Source organism: Rissa tridactyla, chromosome 2 (assembly GCF_028500815.1).
Source record: "Rissa tridactyla isolate bRisTri1 chromosome 2, bRisTri1.patW.cur.20221130, whole genome shotgun sequence".
NCBI lineage: Eukaryota > Metazoa > Chordata > Aves > Charadriiformes > Laridae > Rissa > Rissa tridactyla.
Window position 1 is genome coordinate 38,680,405 of NC_071467.1, and position 17,591 is coordinate 38,697,995.

The 17,591-nt window shown below is 38.2% G+C and overlaps 1 protein-coding gene across 5 annotated transcripts in view; it reads left to right on the forward strand.

Moving 5' to 3' along the window:
* Positions 1-17,591, forward strand: part of PDE7A (phosphodiesterase 7A) — a 75,991-nt gene that overhangs the window by 11,278 nt on the left and 47,122 nt on the right. For 2 of the 5 annotated variants that reach the window (XM_054191647.1, XM_054191651.1), the window contains exon 1: positions 15,711-16,258. The exons of the other annotated variants lie outside the window; for them this stretch is intronic. In XM_054191647.1, coding sequence (XP_054047622.1) covers positions 16,139-16,258 — 120 coding nt within the window. In that variant the 5' untranslated portion in view covers positions 15,711-16,138. Of the gene's footprint in view, positions 1-15,710; positions 16,259-17,591 lie in introns of those variants that run through there. 5 annotated transcript variants of the gene reach the window in all.

Genomic DNA, 17,591 nt, shown 5'->3' on the forward strand with positions numbered 1-17,591 from the left:
TTATACTTATTAGATCCACAGCCTTTATCATTTACAGTAAGGTTTTAGAAGCACTTGGTCAGAATGAACAATAGATAAAGACACATAGTTTTACACTGTTGTACTTCAGGATGATGTTAGGTAACTGTTGGGATTGTTCTTTTTAGTCTTTTTTTTTTTTTTTCCCCCCTCTAGATTCCTAGTCATTAGATATCTCCTTCAAACTTCATAGAGCTTGCCCTGAAGCATGTCTTAGTCCAAGGACAATCGTACTGTGATAGCTGTTCTCTATGTTACTGAGATGCCAAGTCAAACAAAGTTGGATTGACTGAGTACATGTGTGCACAGTTGTTCAGCCATCCGTTCCTGTTGAATTTAGTAGAGCACACAGTATGCTGATTATGTTGATTGGCAGAATTATTTTGAATCCCACCCTGAAGTGCATTCAGTTCTGTGGAGATGTTTGTGGAAGGGTTCATTAGGGGCCTGTGTGGAACCCAACCCCTGTTCTAGGAGAAGTGTCCTGAGGGAGTTTGGGTGCCATGTGCTGGTCTGCCCAGGGTGGCACCATGAGAACATTCCTGGGAGCCGTTAACATAGAGTAAATGATAAGATAGATAGATAAGATAAGCTGTACTGCTGGTACATTTGCTGTATCATGGTAGAAGAGAAGAAGCTGTGACAAGAAACGTGTTGGCTTCCATTTCATGCATGCTGGCATTTGTGAGAAGAGAATTGGTCAGTAGCAGGTGATTGTTCTGCAGATGAAGTAAAACTTGAGGATAGAAAAAGTGATGTACATGAGCGTCCTTTCTTAATAGCTCTTCATGTTTGCTGTAGAAGGTGCTGTGTAAAGGTCTTACCTGAAGCTTCCATTGTAATATTTGTGAGAGAAAGAACCAGGACTGACTAAAGGCCAGAGTTGTGCCACCAGTGCCTTCTGGGAGAAAGTGAAGATCAGATCATTTGTGTGAAGCACTTGATGGCAGAATATTACCTCTGCAATTTGTGAGATTGTTTTGAAAGCAATATGGTTTTGTTGAATGCACACATTGATCCCCATCTGTTTTGTCTCTTGTATTTTCTCACCTCTGGTACTTGGTTTGTGGCATTGCTTTCTTCATGTTGCTACATGGTAGCCCAGACCCAGAGACAGCCTCTCAAACCCTCTGTGAAAGTTTCAGGTGTCTTCACTTTACTCCAAAAGTCCCAATGAAAACAAGTTAGGTAAATAAAGGAAATGGATCTGTTGCAAATATATGGATTATTTATTATAATAATATGTAGTAAAGTTTTAAGCAGATCTCTGTGTTTTATGAACTCCACTGATTTCAGTGCTTTGGGGAAAAAGAAGGAAGCAGCTCTGGTCAGGAGGAGAAAGCTGTGGGCTTCTAGGGCTTCCATGGACACCTAGGCTTGTGCATGTTGTTGTCACCTAGTGGTGTGTACTTTCATCGTTGCTTCTCATGAAGTGATATTCTTTGTTGGCTCTGGGCTGTGCCACTAATTCTCTGCAGAGGATGAAAAAAAGATCATGCTGCAGAGAGTATGGTAGCGCCTACACAATACAGAGAGGCCTCCAGTGAGGCAATAGTTGCTGAGTTACGGTTTCCAACATTGAGCTTGCTTCTCAATCGCTTCTTCAGTGTTTCTGTATCAATTTTCTCACCCTTGTTGAAACCGTACAGTGGCCTCCAGCACTGCCAGAGCAGTGAGACAGCTCTTACTCTTCTGTTGCGGTGGTCTTCTGAGCCTCTCTTGGGGCCTCCCAAGGGTGCTAACTGCTTCACATCCATTTGGTTCGTGGTATTGTCTCATAGATGATATAATTATCTGTACTTGCAGTTTGGGCCCCCTGAGCTGCTGCTTTGCCTCATAGTTGTGGCAGATGCAGGACTGCTGCCCGCATGCAACTGGGATAAAGGGGCTGCGTTTGAGGTGTGCCTAGAAATGAATTCACTGGTGGTTTCAGCAGCCCTGCCTCTGCTCTAACAGCAGTGACCTCTCATGTCCGGTGTGATCTGGTTGAAAGGTGCTGCTCAAGTGTCCATCTCCTCCAGCGTCTCTGTTCCCATCTTAGCTGTGCAGCTAAACAGGATGACTTTGGTGGGTGCAGGGTACAATGCTAGGTGTAAGAACATCTCTGACTATGGAGTGACAGTGTCTTTTGGAGCATGGTTGTTAGTGTATTTGGTAATTGGGGAGAGAGGTAGTTGTTGGTTAGGGTTTAGGTGACTTAACTTGAAAAAAGGTAGGACATGAGGAAAGAAAGAGAATCCTGGTTTTGGAAATGAGCCTGATTCTACTGAGTGTTCAGATGGAGAGTGTGGTTACGGTTTTTAGTTTCTGTAGTTTTTGTTTTTTTCCCAAAACCTTACCCTTCCTTTGACCACTATAAGTCTTATGAACACTCAAGTCAACCAGTAGAGAATATAGGCCTGAAATAATTTATAAAGGGGGATTGTGAAATATACTTTTGTCCTTAGTCCACAATTCAGCAATTGGAAAGGGCTTGGTAAAAGCACCAGAGCAATATCCAGAGGGCTAACAAGGAAGCTACTAATGTGGGTTAATTAGACCCATAATGAACTGAAATAATTCAAAGTCAGGTTTCATCCCATGAACAAACTGACCTGGTAAAAACAACCTTACAGGCAGGCAAGGAACTTGGCGTCCTGTTATTCCAGCACTTTTTTTAATACCTTCTTTTTTTATATTCAATCCCATGCATCCTGCAGGTTTTTACTATTTTATCAGTCAATGGTCCTACATTTTCTAGTTCAGGAAAAAGAAACATATTAGTGAAAATTCATTGGTGCATTCACAATGTAAAGTTTGGGTTCAACAAAGATAGGAGATTTGCGGGTCTGAAGGCAGATGAAATGTTTGTGTAGTTAAAATTGATATTTGGTGAAATGATATATCCTTTAGTTTCATAGCATGCAGGTCTAAATATTATGTGAGTTTTACCCTACCTAAATACTTTTTTTTTTCCTTCAGTTTGCAGTTCTGAACTAGATGTGTGTATGCCAGCTAGTTACACTTACTTGGCTGAAATGTACAAGGGCTGCCTGCGTTTTAAATCTTTCTCAGTACTGTTATGAAAAATAATGTTACAATAAAATCAGGACTCAAAATACTGTTAAACCTCTGCTCTAGGGCTGAGGAATTCTGCAAGGACCGTAGGTGAGATGAGGGACTTTGTCATCTCTGCCCTAACAGCAGTGACCTCTCATGTCCTGTGTGATCTGGTTGAAAGGTGCTGCTCAAGTGTCCATCTCCTCCAGCATCTCTGTTCCCATCTTAGCTATGCAGCTAAACAGAAGTGTATCCCTTCACTTAATTGTTTTTGGAATCTTTTCTCCTTCATAAATTCTTTTTCCAAGTCTTACAGGCTCTTCTATAGTCTCTTCTGTCTACCGTAGAATGTGGTAGTTTTGCTCCTATGCTTTTGAGCAGCAGAGGGACTCATGCTTAGGGGAAAAAGGTCTGGTCAGTCTGTAAACCTTCACACTGCTGCTTGAGTCAGAAAAGGGATGAGAATGAAGATGTAAATATACATAGATATTCTGGCGTCTGATGGTGCGAGTCAGGGCCCAGGACCAGTAATACAGAATCATTGGTGCAGATACTGTAGTAGGCATTAGTGCTAGACTCTTTGGTGTTGCTTCCACTTTTAATTGCACTGTCACTCTTGTAGTAGTATATTCCCTTTTCACTAAATGAAATTAATGCACTTACGCTTATTTGTGAAAAATTACTTTGTGAGATAAGGACATGTCTTTCACAATAGCTTTTTAATGCTAGATCTCCAACACTTATGCCTCCAACAACAGCCATGGGATATTCTGTTTACTGGGCATGTTTTTTGCTGTGGAGAACGACATGATTTCTACATCTTTAGCTGGGACAAGGATCTCTGGTTGGTGGGCTTTAAAATAAAATGTTTTCTTAGTATTCCATGGCCAATAAAATTCCTGTTAAAGGAACTGCATTTATCTTTCGTGAATGTTCACCTTCATGAGTACGTTTCAAGTATCAAATGTTTCTGTTTGACTGTTTTTAATAGGTGTTCTGCTAAGGGGAGACTGAAGGGCTGTGAAGCTGATTGCTTTTTAAGTTCTCAAGGAATGTTTGAATGAAGCTAGCTAGCGGACAGACCCATGAGGGCTGTGCTTGGTAATGCTGACTCTTCATCATACTATGTGAAAACACCAATAATCGGTCCTTCATAGGCACAAAATAGAGCACATAAAAGTTTGCGTCTCCTACTGTCTCATCTAGGAAGAAAGGTTTTTTTTTAACCTCACAACTTTAACTGGAATCCATTTTCTGTCATCATGCAAATATGCAGTGTTTATGAGGACCGTGAGCTGTGCTTTTTGATGTTAAATACATAGAGGTAGAATACTTCAACAGCAGTGGGAAGGAGGAGAAAAATCTATTTGAATGTGTAAAACTAGCAGGAAAGACAGGTAAAATGCATAGCAGAGCCTGTAATTTAAAAGGAAGAAAAATTGGAGTGAGGGGAATGTTCTTGTTTAGCTTTTTCAAATATTTGAGACAGGAGTTCTTATATAGTGGTATTTAAGAACTATGCATGCTTTAGCCTTGTCCTGGGATTCCTTGTAAGGGAACAAAAGGTGGCCCACGTGCAGTGCTCTGCTGGTTTCTGTGGTAAAGGGACAAACTAGATCATTCATTCATTCTCTGTCAGGTGCACATGCACACACTTCAACAAGAAATAAAGACATTTAAAAGTGTTATATGTGGATGGACAAGCTTTGTAATGAAGAATTTTCAGGTTTGCTACTTTAAATTGTCTTACAATCACAGACAAAATAATAGCAAAAGGATGCCTTGTTGAAGATGATTAAGGAGTTTTAAATATTCTAAGAGCAGCTCTTGAGGCCATGTGGCACAAATTAATTCTAATTAGCCCATGGTGGAATGTGTCATTGAGGTTTTTACAACTTTCTGTTCTATAAGGTAGATATCACAGCACGTTTCTCAAGATGTCTTGCCATGTTAAAATCCACACAACACCACCTGGAGGGTTCTTCTTTAAATTGCTAGTCTGCTTTGTGATGTGTATCTCCAAAGCCAGCTGACAACTCAAAGCAGTTGAACATCTGCAGGGACCACATTACATAAATGTGTTGGCACCAATGTCAGTTCTTCCCACGCATTCAAATGGAGCTGGGATGGCTGTACTGTATCTTCTTAATCAGCTTTGTCCAGCCATCTAGGTGATTTGTCTTTGGAAATTATGTCAGTTACTTAAGAATTTGTGGTACCTCACATATACACAAGGAAAGTGCGGTTGTAAGAAACTGAGCAGGAGGAATGGAAGCTGAAGAAGCTGGTGATTAAGTTCCCTTCTGGAAAGTGAGACCTACAGAATGTCTTTAGTATCGAGTCTCTTTCTGCAAACAGGTTTCAGGTATGCAGATCAAGAGAAAAATAAATGTTGTTTTCTTCTGAAGTGAATTTCTAGGCTGGTTTTTGGTGGGTTGGTGTTTTTTGTTTGGAAAAGCAAAGTAACTGATTTTGTGGGTAATGCTAGCTGCCTTGGTGTTGCCTGGAAGATAGGCACAGCTGTGCAAGCTTACAGAGCAGTGCTCCAGAAGCTGTATCTGTACAGACAAATGTAAGCAACTCCAGTTGCAACTTGAATATTTTTTACTGTCTCAGAGTTTCCAAGTTCACATAAGCTCATTAAATTCTTTCCTTAAAAGTTAACTGTTATATGCAAGTATGATACATTCATTATAATTTGCAGATAGTATTGATTTAAATAACTTTATTTAAAAAATGCTTTGTGCGTCACAGCAAATAAAAATTATTTTTGTATCCTGTTGCTTTCATTCAAGTACAATAGGTGAAGCATCATAATTACAGCTGTTGGAATACACAAGTTTTTTGTTCCCAGCCTTTTATTCATTAGTGGAGGGCATTAAAGTTAAGAGAATGCTCTCTTATTTTTTATTCGACCTCTCTTTTCAAAAGATTGTGTGTTTTCAATAACTCCTAAGATTTTAGATCAAATGCTTAGTATTTCTGTAACAATAAAATTTGGTTAGTGTTTTTCAGTTGGAGGAAAAAGGGGAAGTGAAAGTCTTATTTTAGTTCTGAATTACAAACATTGGTAGATGTTGCATCATAAAAATGGTGGGTGATTATTAAATTTTTGGGTGTCTTATGCTTTCTAAAATAGGTTTTTATCTTAGCCATTATATTATAACCAAGTATATTATTCTGATAGTATTTTGGCATGGGTTGGTGCTATTCCTGAAGGCAGCCTCTTGATTTCTAAGAGAGTTTGAGGATCTGCTCTTTCAGGGCTGGCTGGGGACGGAAGGAGTTAATGCCTGACTACATTTCATCTGTACTGTTACAAGAAAGTTTTTGTGTGGAATAATGGCTTTGATTCCATCAACAGACAGACTCTTCTTTTACCAGCACAATAAAGAACTTAATGTAAAGTCATCATCACACGGATCCAGCATCTGCCATCCTTGATATCTTAGAGACCTTCGTGGTGACATCCGAATTAAGTTGCAGGCTGTTGGTATTCTGCAGAATTCTAGACAGGAGTGCAAGGAAGGAAAAAAAAAAAAAAAAAAAGATTGATGGCATACCTGAGGAGGATTCTGTAGATTTAGAAGGCATCTAAATCAAGATACTGAAGATAGCTTTATCTAGATACTGAAGATAGCTTTATCAATTTTGTTAAAGATTAAACTGTCTTTGTAGGTAGTGAATTAGCCTTTTATATCAACAGATATAATGGGCCTGTTACATCACTGATAATCATTAGAGCATTGATATGCCATTTAGGTGTGTTACAGTTGTTGGCTATTTGGAAATCTTAAGATATGAATCTGTGTAATACTTCACATAATGCATTGTTTCTAGTTACTCGTTTTGTTTCTCTACTAATCTGATGATGCTTCAATGTTTTTAGTGCTGGATACTTTTTGGTAGCTTGCCTCTCAGTTTTGACCATAGGTACAAAAAAACCGCTATTCTAGAAAGCCAGATTACCTTCCTGCCCAGTGTCTCCCCTTCCCCCCCCCCCCCCCCCCCCCAAATAATATTTTCAGGAACTTGGATTAATATCCAATATGGCAAGTGATTGCTAGCAGGACTATTTTCATTTCAAGGAATGCCACTGGTATGATATTGATTGGTCTGATGGAGTTTAACAATGCCTGCAGTTTAAAATAAAAGAAAGAAAGAAAGAAAGAAAAAAAAAAAGGTGTCTTACCTACACTGAAATGATCCATGTACACATCAAGGAAATGAGTCACCTAGTATTCTCTGTTCAGGAAGGTGGTTGGGAATCTGAGGAGCCTTCTGCACACGTGTAGCATGCTTTGACATGCACAGATTTAGCGCATACATGTAGGCTGTTCCCATAATCATAAACTCACTGAGTCTGTGCTAGACTTTATTGTATCAAGTGATCTGAGTCCCCAGAATGTGCTGATTTGCTGTGTGTGATACTGAGTTGCTCTCTGAAGGTTTCCAGATATCTAGCAGTCCAGATTAATAAATTGATGGAAATTGGGTAGTTTACTTTTTAAGAACTTTGTCCAAACTAGTGCCATTCATAGATGAGCTGTTGCATATGCATTCCAAAATGGAAGCTGTCAGGCAGTGGGTGGGAAATAGTCTACTTGCTGCTTGGTGGGTGAGGCAAGAATATGCCTGGCTTCTCTTCTGGTTCCATGTTTCTTTGAACTGTGAAGTGGAGTTCAGGTTTTTCTGGATTAATCTGGTGGTGAGCCTCAGCTCCTGCCTGCAGTTAGTTAATTGTCATGAATGGCCATTAAAGAAAAGCCCATGGATGTTGTCTTCTCCTTTCTTAGGATACACATGCTGTGTGCATTTATGGATTCATGAATTCAATCACTCCTTTCTCCCAGCTCTGGCGAAGAGTTGGGTTACTCTGCTGACTTTGCAAAATGTTTGCTCATTTTATTTCAGGAGAAGCTCTTATGCCTCATTACAGGCCTGAGGTGGGTTTCCCCAGCCTCCCCTTTTCTAAATTCATGCTTAATGAGCTATCTTACTGTCAGGTTTCCCAAGCAGTTTGCAGACATTGTTATAAACGTTTTGCTGCAGCACAAAAGCTAAAGGGTAAGAGCAACCAAGTAGCACTGTTGAATAGGTTCGTCGTCTTTGGGCTTGAGGAATGTTTGTGTATATTCTTCAGAAATTTGGAGGTTGGTTGTACTTTTGCTAGTGCAAGAAAAAGGTAGGAAATGAAACCCATTGAAGTTGAAGCTGAGTAAACAAACCTCTATCAAATAGATAATGTAACATGGGGAAGACAAACCAAACCCAAATATGGTTCCTTGAAAATTATATTTCTGTCTCAAAAATTTGTTCAGATCTCCCTCTCCTCCCATTTTTTATGTCTTAAGAGTAAAGAAAAATTTTAAGCAGTTCTGATGTTGATCTCTCACCTATTTTTAGTCTCATCTGAAGTGCAGGAGGGGGCTTTCAGTTGTTCATTGGGTTTCTTACATTTCACCCTTTTGTACATTTGAAATAACAAAAACAGTTAGAGAAATCACCACTCCTTTAATTTTAAAGGAAGAATCTCAAACTGTTGCACAGAAATTAACCATAGATGTTAGGGGAAAAAAAACCAAAGTAATCTATGAGGTGAGTTTGTTGATATACATTTTATGGTACAAAATGTCCGGGAAAAATTAAAGCAAAAGAAGTATGTTGTAATATTATGTTACAGAATAAAAATTACGTTCCTCTTTTGAGGGGTGTTTGATGTAATTTATAGGGAGGAAGGTGCTGGGGGCTGATAAGCTACTTGCTTAATTATGCATATGGAGTTCCATTTTATATGGAATGATTTCTGTGAAAATATTGTGAGAATATCCAGCTATTCTCATCTGCCAGTGGAAAGTAGCTTGTTGTCCTTTCAGCTGATTTTGTGGGGCATATTTTTTGCGACCTTTATAACTTTGTATTCAAAGACTTTTTTAGCTTCTAGATGTCTTTATTTTTTTCTACAAAAAAAGAAAATGCTATAGTATTAACATGAAAATGTACTGTTTTGAGTCAAACTGAAATTTATCCTGAGTGTTTCACAGATGTATGCTGTTTTTTAAACATAACCATATTTTTCTCCAATGCAATAGTAGACTTGCCTTCCTAAGCCTTGAAGAAGTTACAGTTCCTATTTCAAAGCTGTCTTTCCATGGTTTGTTCCAACATATAATAATAGATACCTACTTGCAAAAATTTAAGTTTTTGAATCCAGTGCCTCCGTTCGGGAGCCCTGCATTTGTGTGAACTTATCCCTCTCTTTCACAACATGTCTGGAATCAGGAAGAAGTGGAATAATATATATTGCCTCAGGGCGAGCCATGCCTTGGTGGAAGGCTGAAAGGTGTGGAGCTGAAGGGCGCTGAGCCTCCTGTATTACTCGTCATGTGGGAGGTTGGAGCCAGGAAAGGAGTTCAGGTTATTAGTCGTACCTCTTCTTACTTCTTGAACATTGAGTATATAGAAACCCGTTTTGCAAAATTAGGGAATAAATAGAAGATCTAACAATGTAAATGTGTTGAGATGCAAGTCAACGCTAGCCCTGGGTGTTGTACCCCATGAGTACGTACTGTAACAGGCAGCATTGCAATCTCTCAGTTCAAGGGGATCTTGAAGTACTTACGATAGTAGTATTGTACCACTAAACACAAGCCATAACCTGACGATGAGAGGCGTCAGTTTTTCAGATAAACTGCCCCATACCTGTGGATTTTAAAACATTAGGCAATTATTTTTATTAAGCAAGGAAACTTAATTATAGCAATGTTTAGTCTCATTGTAATTATTGCAAAGGTTCTTAGGAGGCTCTGGAGCACTCTACTGTGCTCTTGTGGCTAACCTGTTCAAAGCTTTGTATAATGTTAAATTTTCAGGGTCAAAGGTGTTTCAGCATGAACTGTGCACTTGAAAACTTATTGTCATCACTAAGGACAGATTGCTTTATGGCTAATGCCCTGTCCATGCCTGGCCCTGATTACTGCATCACTTACAGCTCCAGTAGGAATTGTGTGTTGAACTAACCTGCCTAGAGGAAGCAACTTCAGCCAAATTGTAAACCTAGGTGTTTTAAAGCTTTTTATTGAACTTTTGGGTTTGTAGATAATAGAAGCAGCCAATCCAGTGTAGAAAGTTTCGTTGTTCAGGGAAAAGTGTAAGTAGCTCAGGTCTAGAAGGATAAAAATCAAATGGTGTACATAGCTACTTTAAGTTTTTTCATTGTACTGCTTTCTGTAAAAAGCTGGTACTTGCTGGTTAAGAATGATTGCTTTAAATTTGTGCATTTGTTTCCAAATACAGTTTATATGCTGAGTATATGTCTCTATGTAAAGATTTATTCTCTACTGCTTGGGATGCATTTTCAATTTGTGAGTTTTTAAAAAAGATTTTTAATTTATTTTCTATTGTTAGAAGTGATGAGATAGGTATGTATGGATGTACTTTGTATCTTAAAACAGCTGAAGTGGCCCCTGAGATGAATCTAGAGTTTGCAACTTCTTTGTGAAGTTTTGTGGGTAAAGTATGTTCTGACTCAATAGAATTTCGTAGTTTGGTTGTTGGTTTGGTTTTTGGTTTTGTTTTTTATAACTGAAAGAAAACAAAAACGTATTGACATAAGAGTTTTCTTTCCTTATGAATGTAATTCTAAAGACAAACACAGAATTTAGGAAATGTGCATTTGGATTGCCTGTGCAATCCATGTTAACATCCTTACATCGATGCATTATGAGGCTTTAATTTTGTTAATATTTTCCAGGAAATCTCTGCCTCCTTTATTGCACAAAATGTACTTGCTTGTGTTGTGAGAAGCGTTATAACCATTCCTTGTGGTTTTTTTTTTTTTTTGTCTAAGAAGAATGGAGGATTGTGTGTACTTATAAGGCAGTTAAATGCCACTCTGGAGAAAAAGATATTTCTCATGCTTCCATCTTGTAATTGCTTATTAGTGCAGACATGTAAATCAAGCTTTTCTTAGATCATGATTGTATGCTTCTCATTTGTTAAGTGCTTGATGTGAGATCTTGCAGCCCGATTTGCCTTTCCTGCCCTCCTCTTCCCCTCCACGCACTCCCAACAGAGGAAAAAGCTCAGGCCAGGGAGCTACGCTTTACATGAGGGCTGGATGTGATTAAAAAATTGGAAGAATACAATTCTAGCAGGCTTAAATTGGGTGCCCAGAAGGACTGATGTTTGGGCTCTGATCTCTTTGTGCTGGGCTGGGGTTTTGAAGATGAATACTTGTGAAGTGCTCTGAAATTTTTGATGAGTGTTTAGGAGAAGCCACTGAGAAAGCTAATTCTGCCTTTAGAATTTGAACGCTTGGCAATATGTGAAGCCTATTGCCATTTCAGACCTTTCACTTTTCTTTTTAAATAAAAAATTATGACTTCATTATGGGAACAACAACCTATGTGCATAAATTGGCTTGGGAGCTCTGTGGAAAACCAGCACGGAATCTAACTTTTGGTGTATTAAAAAACAAAAAGCATATGCTGTAAGAGAATTCAGTTAAGATGCACCCAAAAGGGGTGAGGTTAAAATTAAGGACATTGTAAGTATGGATTATAAAAAGATGACTGTTGGCTCATGATTTATTGCCATGAATACTTTTCAATGCAGGATATTTTCCAAAACGTCTGTATTGCTTGTCTAGAAGGTTGTCTGAAACTTTCTTGAAAGAAATAGAAATTACTGAATAGAAATACTCATACCTCTCAAAGCAGAATAAAAGTTCAGTGTTGAAAATTGAGCTTTTATTTTAACGAATTGAAAAGTTTATGCTCTTCACAATTTGGAAAGTAAATGAAAGACCAAGAATTAGGCTTTTCACCAGTGACTTCCAGGAGATGTTCTCTGTTGTGGTATGCAATAGGACTTTGACCAGGCTGGTGGGACAGCCATAGTATGTACTACCTTTCTTTTCCTGTTCTCGTACACTATTATTTGGTGGATATGGATATGATGCAAAAGAGGGGACAGTAGAATGAGAGTGAGTTGTTTGATTACATGTGGAAAATTTTGGTTAGAGGCAGGAAGACAATTTGTAATTTTGTGTAGGAAGCAATATAGAAAAAAGTTGGGGTAATTGTGGTGGAGGTAGACTGATTTATAGCATGGGAAGCAAGGCTCTGCTGCGTATGTCACAGGTCAGCTCCCCATGTCACCCCCCAAAAAAACCCAGGGATCTTGAACTACAGGCTGGGTTGCATTTCTTTCTATTTTTTCTAGCTAAGTCTTTGAGGGGTAGGCTCAGCACTTCCAGTACTGTTCCCTTCAGGAGCAATGACATCCATATTCAGTAACTTATTTTAAAGCAAAGAATGTTTTTAGTGTTTTCTATTATTCTTTTGTTCTGATCTTTAGTTCTGTGTGCTCATCTATATTTCCATAAGTCTTAAAATTCCTTCATGAGGTGAGGAAGGCTTTAATTATATTGAGGCTCGTGTCTGTCTTCCATCATACTTGGAGAAGTAACTGACAGCTGATCCTCCTTTCCCTTGGATAAGAGGGTGAGCAGTGCTGTACGCCTTTTGATCTGCAGACTCCCAGCTCTGACAGAGTGATGAGGAGCCTGGAATTATGCTACGGTTGTGCAAGTTACTCCTCTCTTTCTCTTCCCTCATTTTCCAAATGTGTTTCGGAGGTTGCTTATGAAGCTTAATTGTTTTGTCATTCTGCTTCTTTCTAAAAGTCCCTCTGTAAAATTAGATCACTACATTCATAAGGAAATTATGATCCAATATACTAGACCTTCCCCTTACTGCCTAAGTCATATAACATTAATAAAATTAATTGTGTCTTGGTGATATTAGTTTGTCGTGCACAGACAGAACAAATTTAGTACCGGAGGTAATCCTGTAGCAAGCTGAAATGGCTTCTCACAGAAAAACAGCATGATTAGTGACGCTGAATTTAAAGATGAAACTGGGATCTGGTAATAAAAACTTGTGTGATTTCTATATACCCGAAATATTAAATTATTTCAAATGTACTAGGCTGAACTACTGTTCAGCGTTCTCGATTAAAATGAAAGGTTTTAACATGAGCTTGTGTGCAAACAGAGAATACTGTAAGCGGACTAAAACCAAGACTTTCAAATAATAAATTCACCCAAAGTAGCTAACTGTTGCCTTAATTAGATATAGCTTCAAAGCGTATGCTAAGATTTTTCCACTACAGCTTTTCATCGCTTCCACAAGTTCAGCATGCCCTATACAGATGCTTAATTTGTATGCTGGGCCCTGTGATAAAGCTATTTCTGTCGATGAGATTCCAAAATTATAGGCACTGATGTCAATGCAGATGAGGTTAGCCTAATTTGGTCAAGAGAGGGCTATGCCATGCAAAATCTTCTTTACATGGGCACGTAAAGGCCAGTGCCAAGACTGACAGGTGTCCGGTGGGTGGCAAGGAGATTCAGAGGTAAACATTCTTGTTGCTACTGCTACAATTCTGGCTTCTCTAAGAAACGATATAATAATCGGGTGGCTTTTTTCAGCATCCCTGCAGGATAAGTTAGTAAAATGGAACTTAATTTTACAAATGTAAATCTTTTAAATCCTATTGAAATAACTTCTTTATGCTAGATTTTTAAATTCAGTTTCTGTTTAATGTTAAAGTTTGGCAATGAAAATAGCATCTTGTTACCTTGAAAAATGGAATATTAAATTCAGAGGTATGCTGCTGTGAAATCCCTGAAAGAAAAATTACTTGAAAGTGGTTTTTAATTATACGAGGTCTCAGAATGTTGTAAACGCGATAAAATACGCACTCAGGTTGAATAATGAGAAGTCTGTACAAAGATACTGTATTTTTGAGAAGGCTGTGGAAGGATATTAGTTGTAGTTGAAGTCCCTAAATTTTTTTTTATGCTAGCTTTCCACCTTTTTTTTATGTCAATGTGTCAGCTGTGAAGTGTATCAAAAATGTATTAGTCTATTAATAGAACGTTTTCTTTGTATGCCTGTTTCCATACCTCCTTCCATTCCTCCCCCTAATAGGGGATTGCAATCATATGGAATTTTTTTGCCTGGAAATTTTTTTATATTAGTTTTGAGCTTGTAAGTCTTCGGTTCCTTTGTCAGCTATCTATTTCTTAGTACTGATGTATTTTTAAAGAAATAAAACCTCTTTGTATCCAAGAAAAAGTATCTTATGCTGATATTTCTGTAATACAAGGCTGAACCTTTTCATTGTATTTCAGTCTCAAAAACTGTAGTCTTTTTCAGTTTGACACCTGCAGACGTAGGCATCAACGTGACTGAAAAGTGCTCTCTGGTACTGGGTCAGCTTTGTCTATAGTGGGTGAGATGCTGAAATAAATAGATTAGGTTTTTGATGAAAAGTCTTTGGATGCATGGATTGCTGGCACCCACGTGCTAACAGAGTATTAATGGAAGGCAATAACTGCATGTTCTACAAATGTGTAAATGTCTATAAAATATCCATTTTGCATGAGAATACCTTTATTAAACTTTATTAGCAAGTTTTTAAAGCAGTCACTATAAGAAATTTGCATCTGCTACAGGTCAGAGAAGGAGAATTTAGAAGTATGTAAGGCAGGGTTGTATTGGTAGGTCAATAAAATAAAAAGTGTGAAACTGGCAATAATATATTGCAGCCTGGAAAGGGAGGGAGGGTGATGCAATGGCAGGTGTTGAACTGTGGTGTTTGGAAGGCTAGGGTTTTCAGGTTAATGTCTCATTAGAGCCTTTCCAAGTTTAAGTAATTCAGCTGAAATTGGTCTGCTTAACCAGTTCAGTTGAAATTGGTCAGCTTAACCTTAATGGGTGTAGTTTTAATTAATTCCTGGGAAAATGCATGGAAGACTACAGGCGTTTTTTGGGTAGGGTGCATAAGCAAGTTCTGAAATAAGTGTTTAGTGCAGATGTGTCCCCAGATGGATTTTCTCCAGAAAGAATGTTGTAGCAGAAACTGTAACTCTGCTATTTTTTTTTGTTGTTTTCTGGGTTTTTTTTTTGTTGTTGTTTTTAAGTTTGAAATGTTTGATTTTTTGAAATGAGAGAAGTTGAATGTAGTTGGCGGATGTAACTTCTCTTAACCTTTTTTTTTTTATTTCAAATACTATGTGTTGCTTCTTAGTTTTGTGCTTTGCTTTTTTATGAAATGCTTGGGCGCAGCTAATATGATCTTTCTTTGAATCTCTTTGATCTTTATAAACTCCAGGATGGCTGTTTAACTTAATTGTTATTTTCATTTGTAATGCCATCATGTTATAAATAAAATACTGTATTGATTTGTGGATTTGACAGCAGATGGTTTAACCAGCTTCAGTGTTTGTCCTGTGTAGCCCTTCAGTTATTTTAATGTAAATTATCATAGAATAGGAAAAAAAAAGCTAGGCTTGATTTATTTCAGATGTTATTAATGTGAAATGTCCAGCTTTCCCCTTGAAATTTAATCTTTTTTGACAACATAATATTCTCCTGTGATGGATAGCAAGGAACCAGAAACAAAGATGATTTTATTACTGTCTTTTAAATGTTTAGTATATTTTTGGAGCTTTAGCATATGCCTGTGCGCGTAGGGAGATGCTGAAATGTGGTTTGTTTTTTTTTTTTTCTGTGGGAACTCTTTAATTTTTTTTTAAATAAAATTTGAAAAATATATCAAAAATTCTTGTATAAATACCTGCCTATAATAAATGGAAGTTGTGTTGTCTGAAGAGTCTCAATAGATGTCAATATCTTAATTTTGTGTTAAATACTGTTTAAATACTTCCTACAAAGTGAATTGAAGTGTGTATGAAGGGTTTAAAAGTATCTTTCAGCAGTGCTAGAGTAGGGAAAACTTGCTTGTCAAGAACCAGGCAGGCACATGTTTCTTAGACTTAGAGGGAGGTGAGCCCCCATAGTTACAGGAGATTACCTTTCGCTTAGGAGCCAGATAGGAGATCTTAATTTTTTTTTTTTCTTCAATCTATTAATTTCTGATTGCTTTTCATGTCTGAACGAGAGAGAAGCTGGGGAGCAAGTCAAAAGGAGCAGCTCACATTGCACCTCACCCCCATGCCTTTTAGCCTTCAGTCACTGCACTGCGTTTCTCTGCTCTCTTCTTTGGGTTCATGGGCTGGACAGACACATCTGTGGAAATTCATACTTCCAGCTGCTGTCTGCGGAGACCCCCATTGCTTCCTATGCTGCCCCTTTCCACACACATGTTTGAGAGCTGTGAAGCTGTAGAGGTGAGCTAGTAGTGTTCATATAATAATAAAAGTTATTGTAGAAACTTATCTCTGAGGAAAAAAACTTAAGCCTTGAATTTAGAGGACAAGTTTCTTGCGTCCTTTGTGTCTTCTGCAGATAACTTATGAAGAATTATAAGATGCAACTACTGTGACTTAAATTTTTGTAATTGCCTTTTCTGGTGTTGTGATGTGTTGACAATTTTGTGCTGTGTTCCTGTGACATTGGAAGGTCAATGTTTTTTATTTAGGTTTCCAGTTAAACACAAGACAGACAGTCAGTCTTTCACTGTCCAAGGCATGTGCTTTAGAAAGAAACATAAATGTTTTGTTACAAAGTCTGAAACATTGCGGGCTTTTCTTGTCGCACTTACATAGCCAGGTTACTTGTAATACCTGAAGTATGTGGCAACTGAAGTTACTCTTTATTTGATTCCCAATATAGCATCCAGTCTTTGAAGGTGTGTTTAATAGTGAAACACGGTAACTCAGAGTAGGTAAAAATCAACTTCTTGCATCTTGCCTTCAGAACAATCTATCTTTACTGAATGGATTGCAGTCTGAGGCCCTGATGGTACTTTATCTTGTAACAACAGCACCGTTTTTTAACTCCTCAAAATCACAGATAAAGGCATTCGTACTGAACTGTAAAACTGGTCTCATTTCTTGCTGTGCCAGAGACCTTTTGTGAATGAGCAGATGCCAGTACCTGCAAACAGCTGTGGACAGATACAAGCTGATGTAGACCAGCCCTGGCTGAGCATCTGTACGACCATTCTAAAATGGTTCTGTCCAAAGTGATAGGACGAGAGGGAACGGGTTCAAGTTACGTCAGGGGAGGTTTAGATTGGATATTAGGAAACATTTTTTCACTGAAAGGGTTATTAAACATTGGAATAGGCTGCCCAGGGAGGTGTTGGATTCACCATCCCTGGAGGTGTTTAAAAAAAGGGTAGATGGGGCACTTAGGGACATGGTTTAGAAGTGGCTTTTGTCAGGGTAGGTTAAAGGTTGGACTCGATGATCTTAAAGGTCCCTTCCAACCTCAGCAATTCTATGATTCTAAGGTAATAAGCCTCACTACATCTGACAGACAGTTGAAAAATAAATATTTCCTAAATAATACATGACAAATACATGTGCGTAGCGTGTCATCTTAATAGCTTTGTAATACTTTTTTTGTTCCTTTAAAGAGGATTTGGTAAAAGTAGAGTGTAGCTTCTTGCCAACATCTGTGGAGAAGAGCAGAAATCTAAGTTCTCTGGATTTAAACAAAGCCCTAAAATGCAATTGTAAGTAAGCAGCCTCAGAAAAATGGGTGTCTGAAAAAACT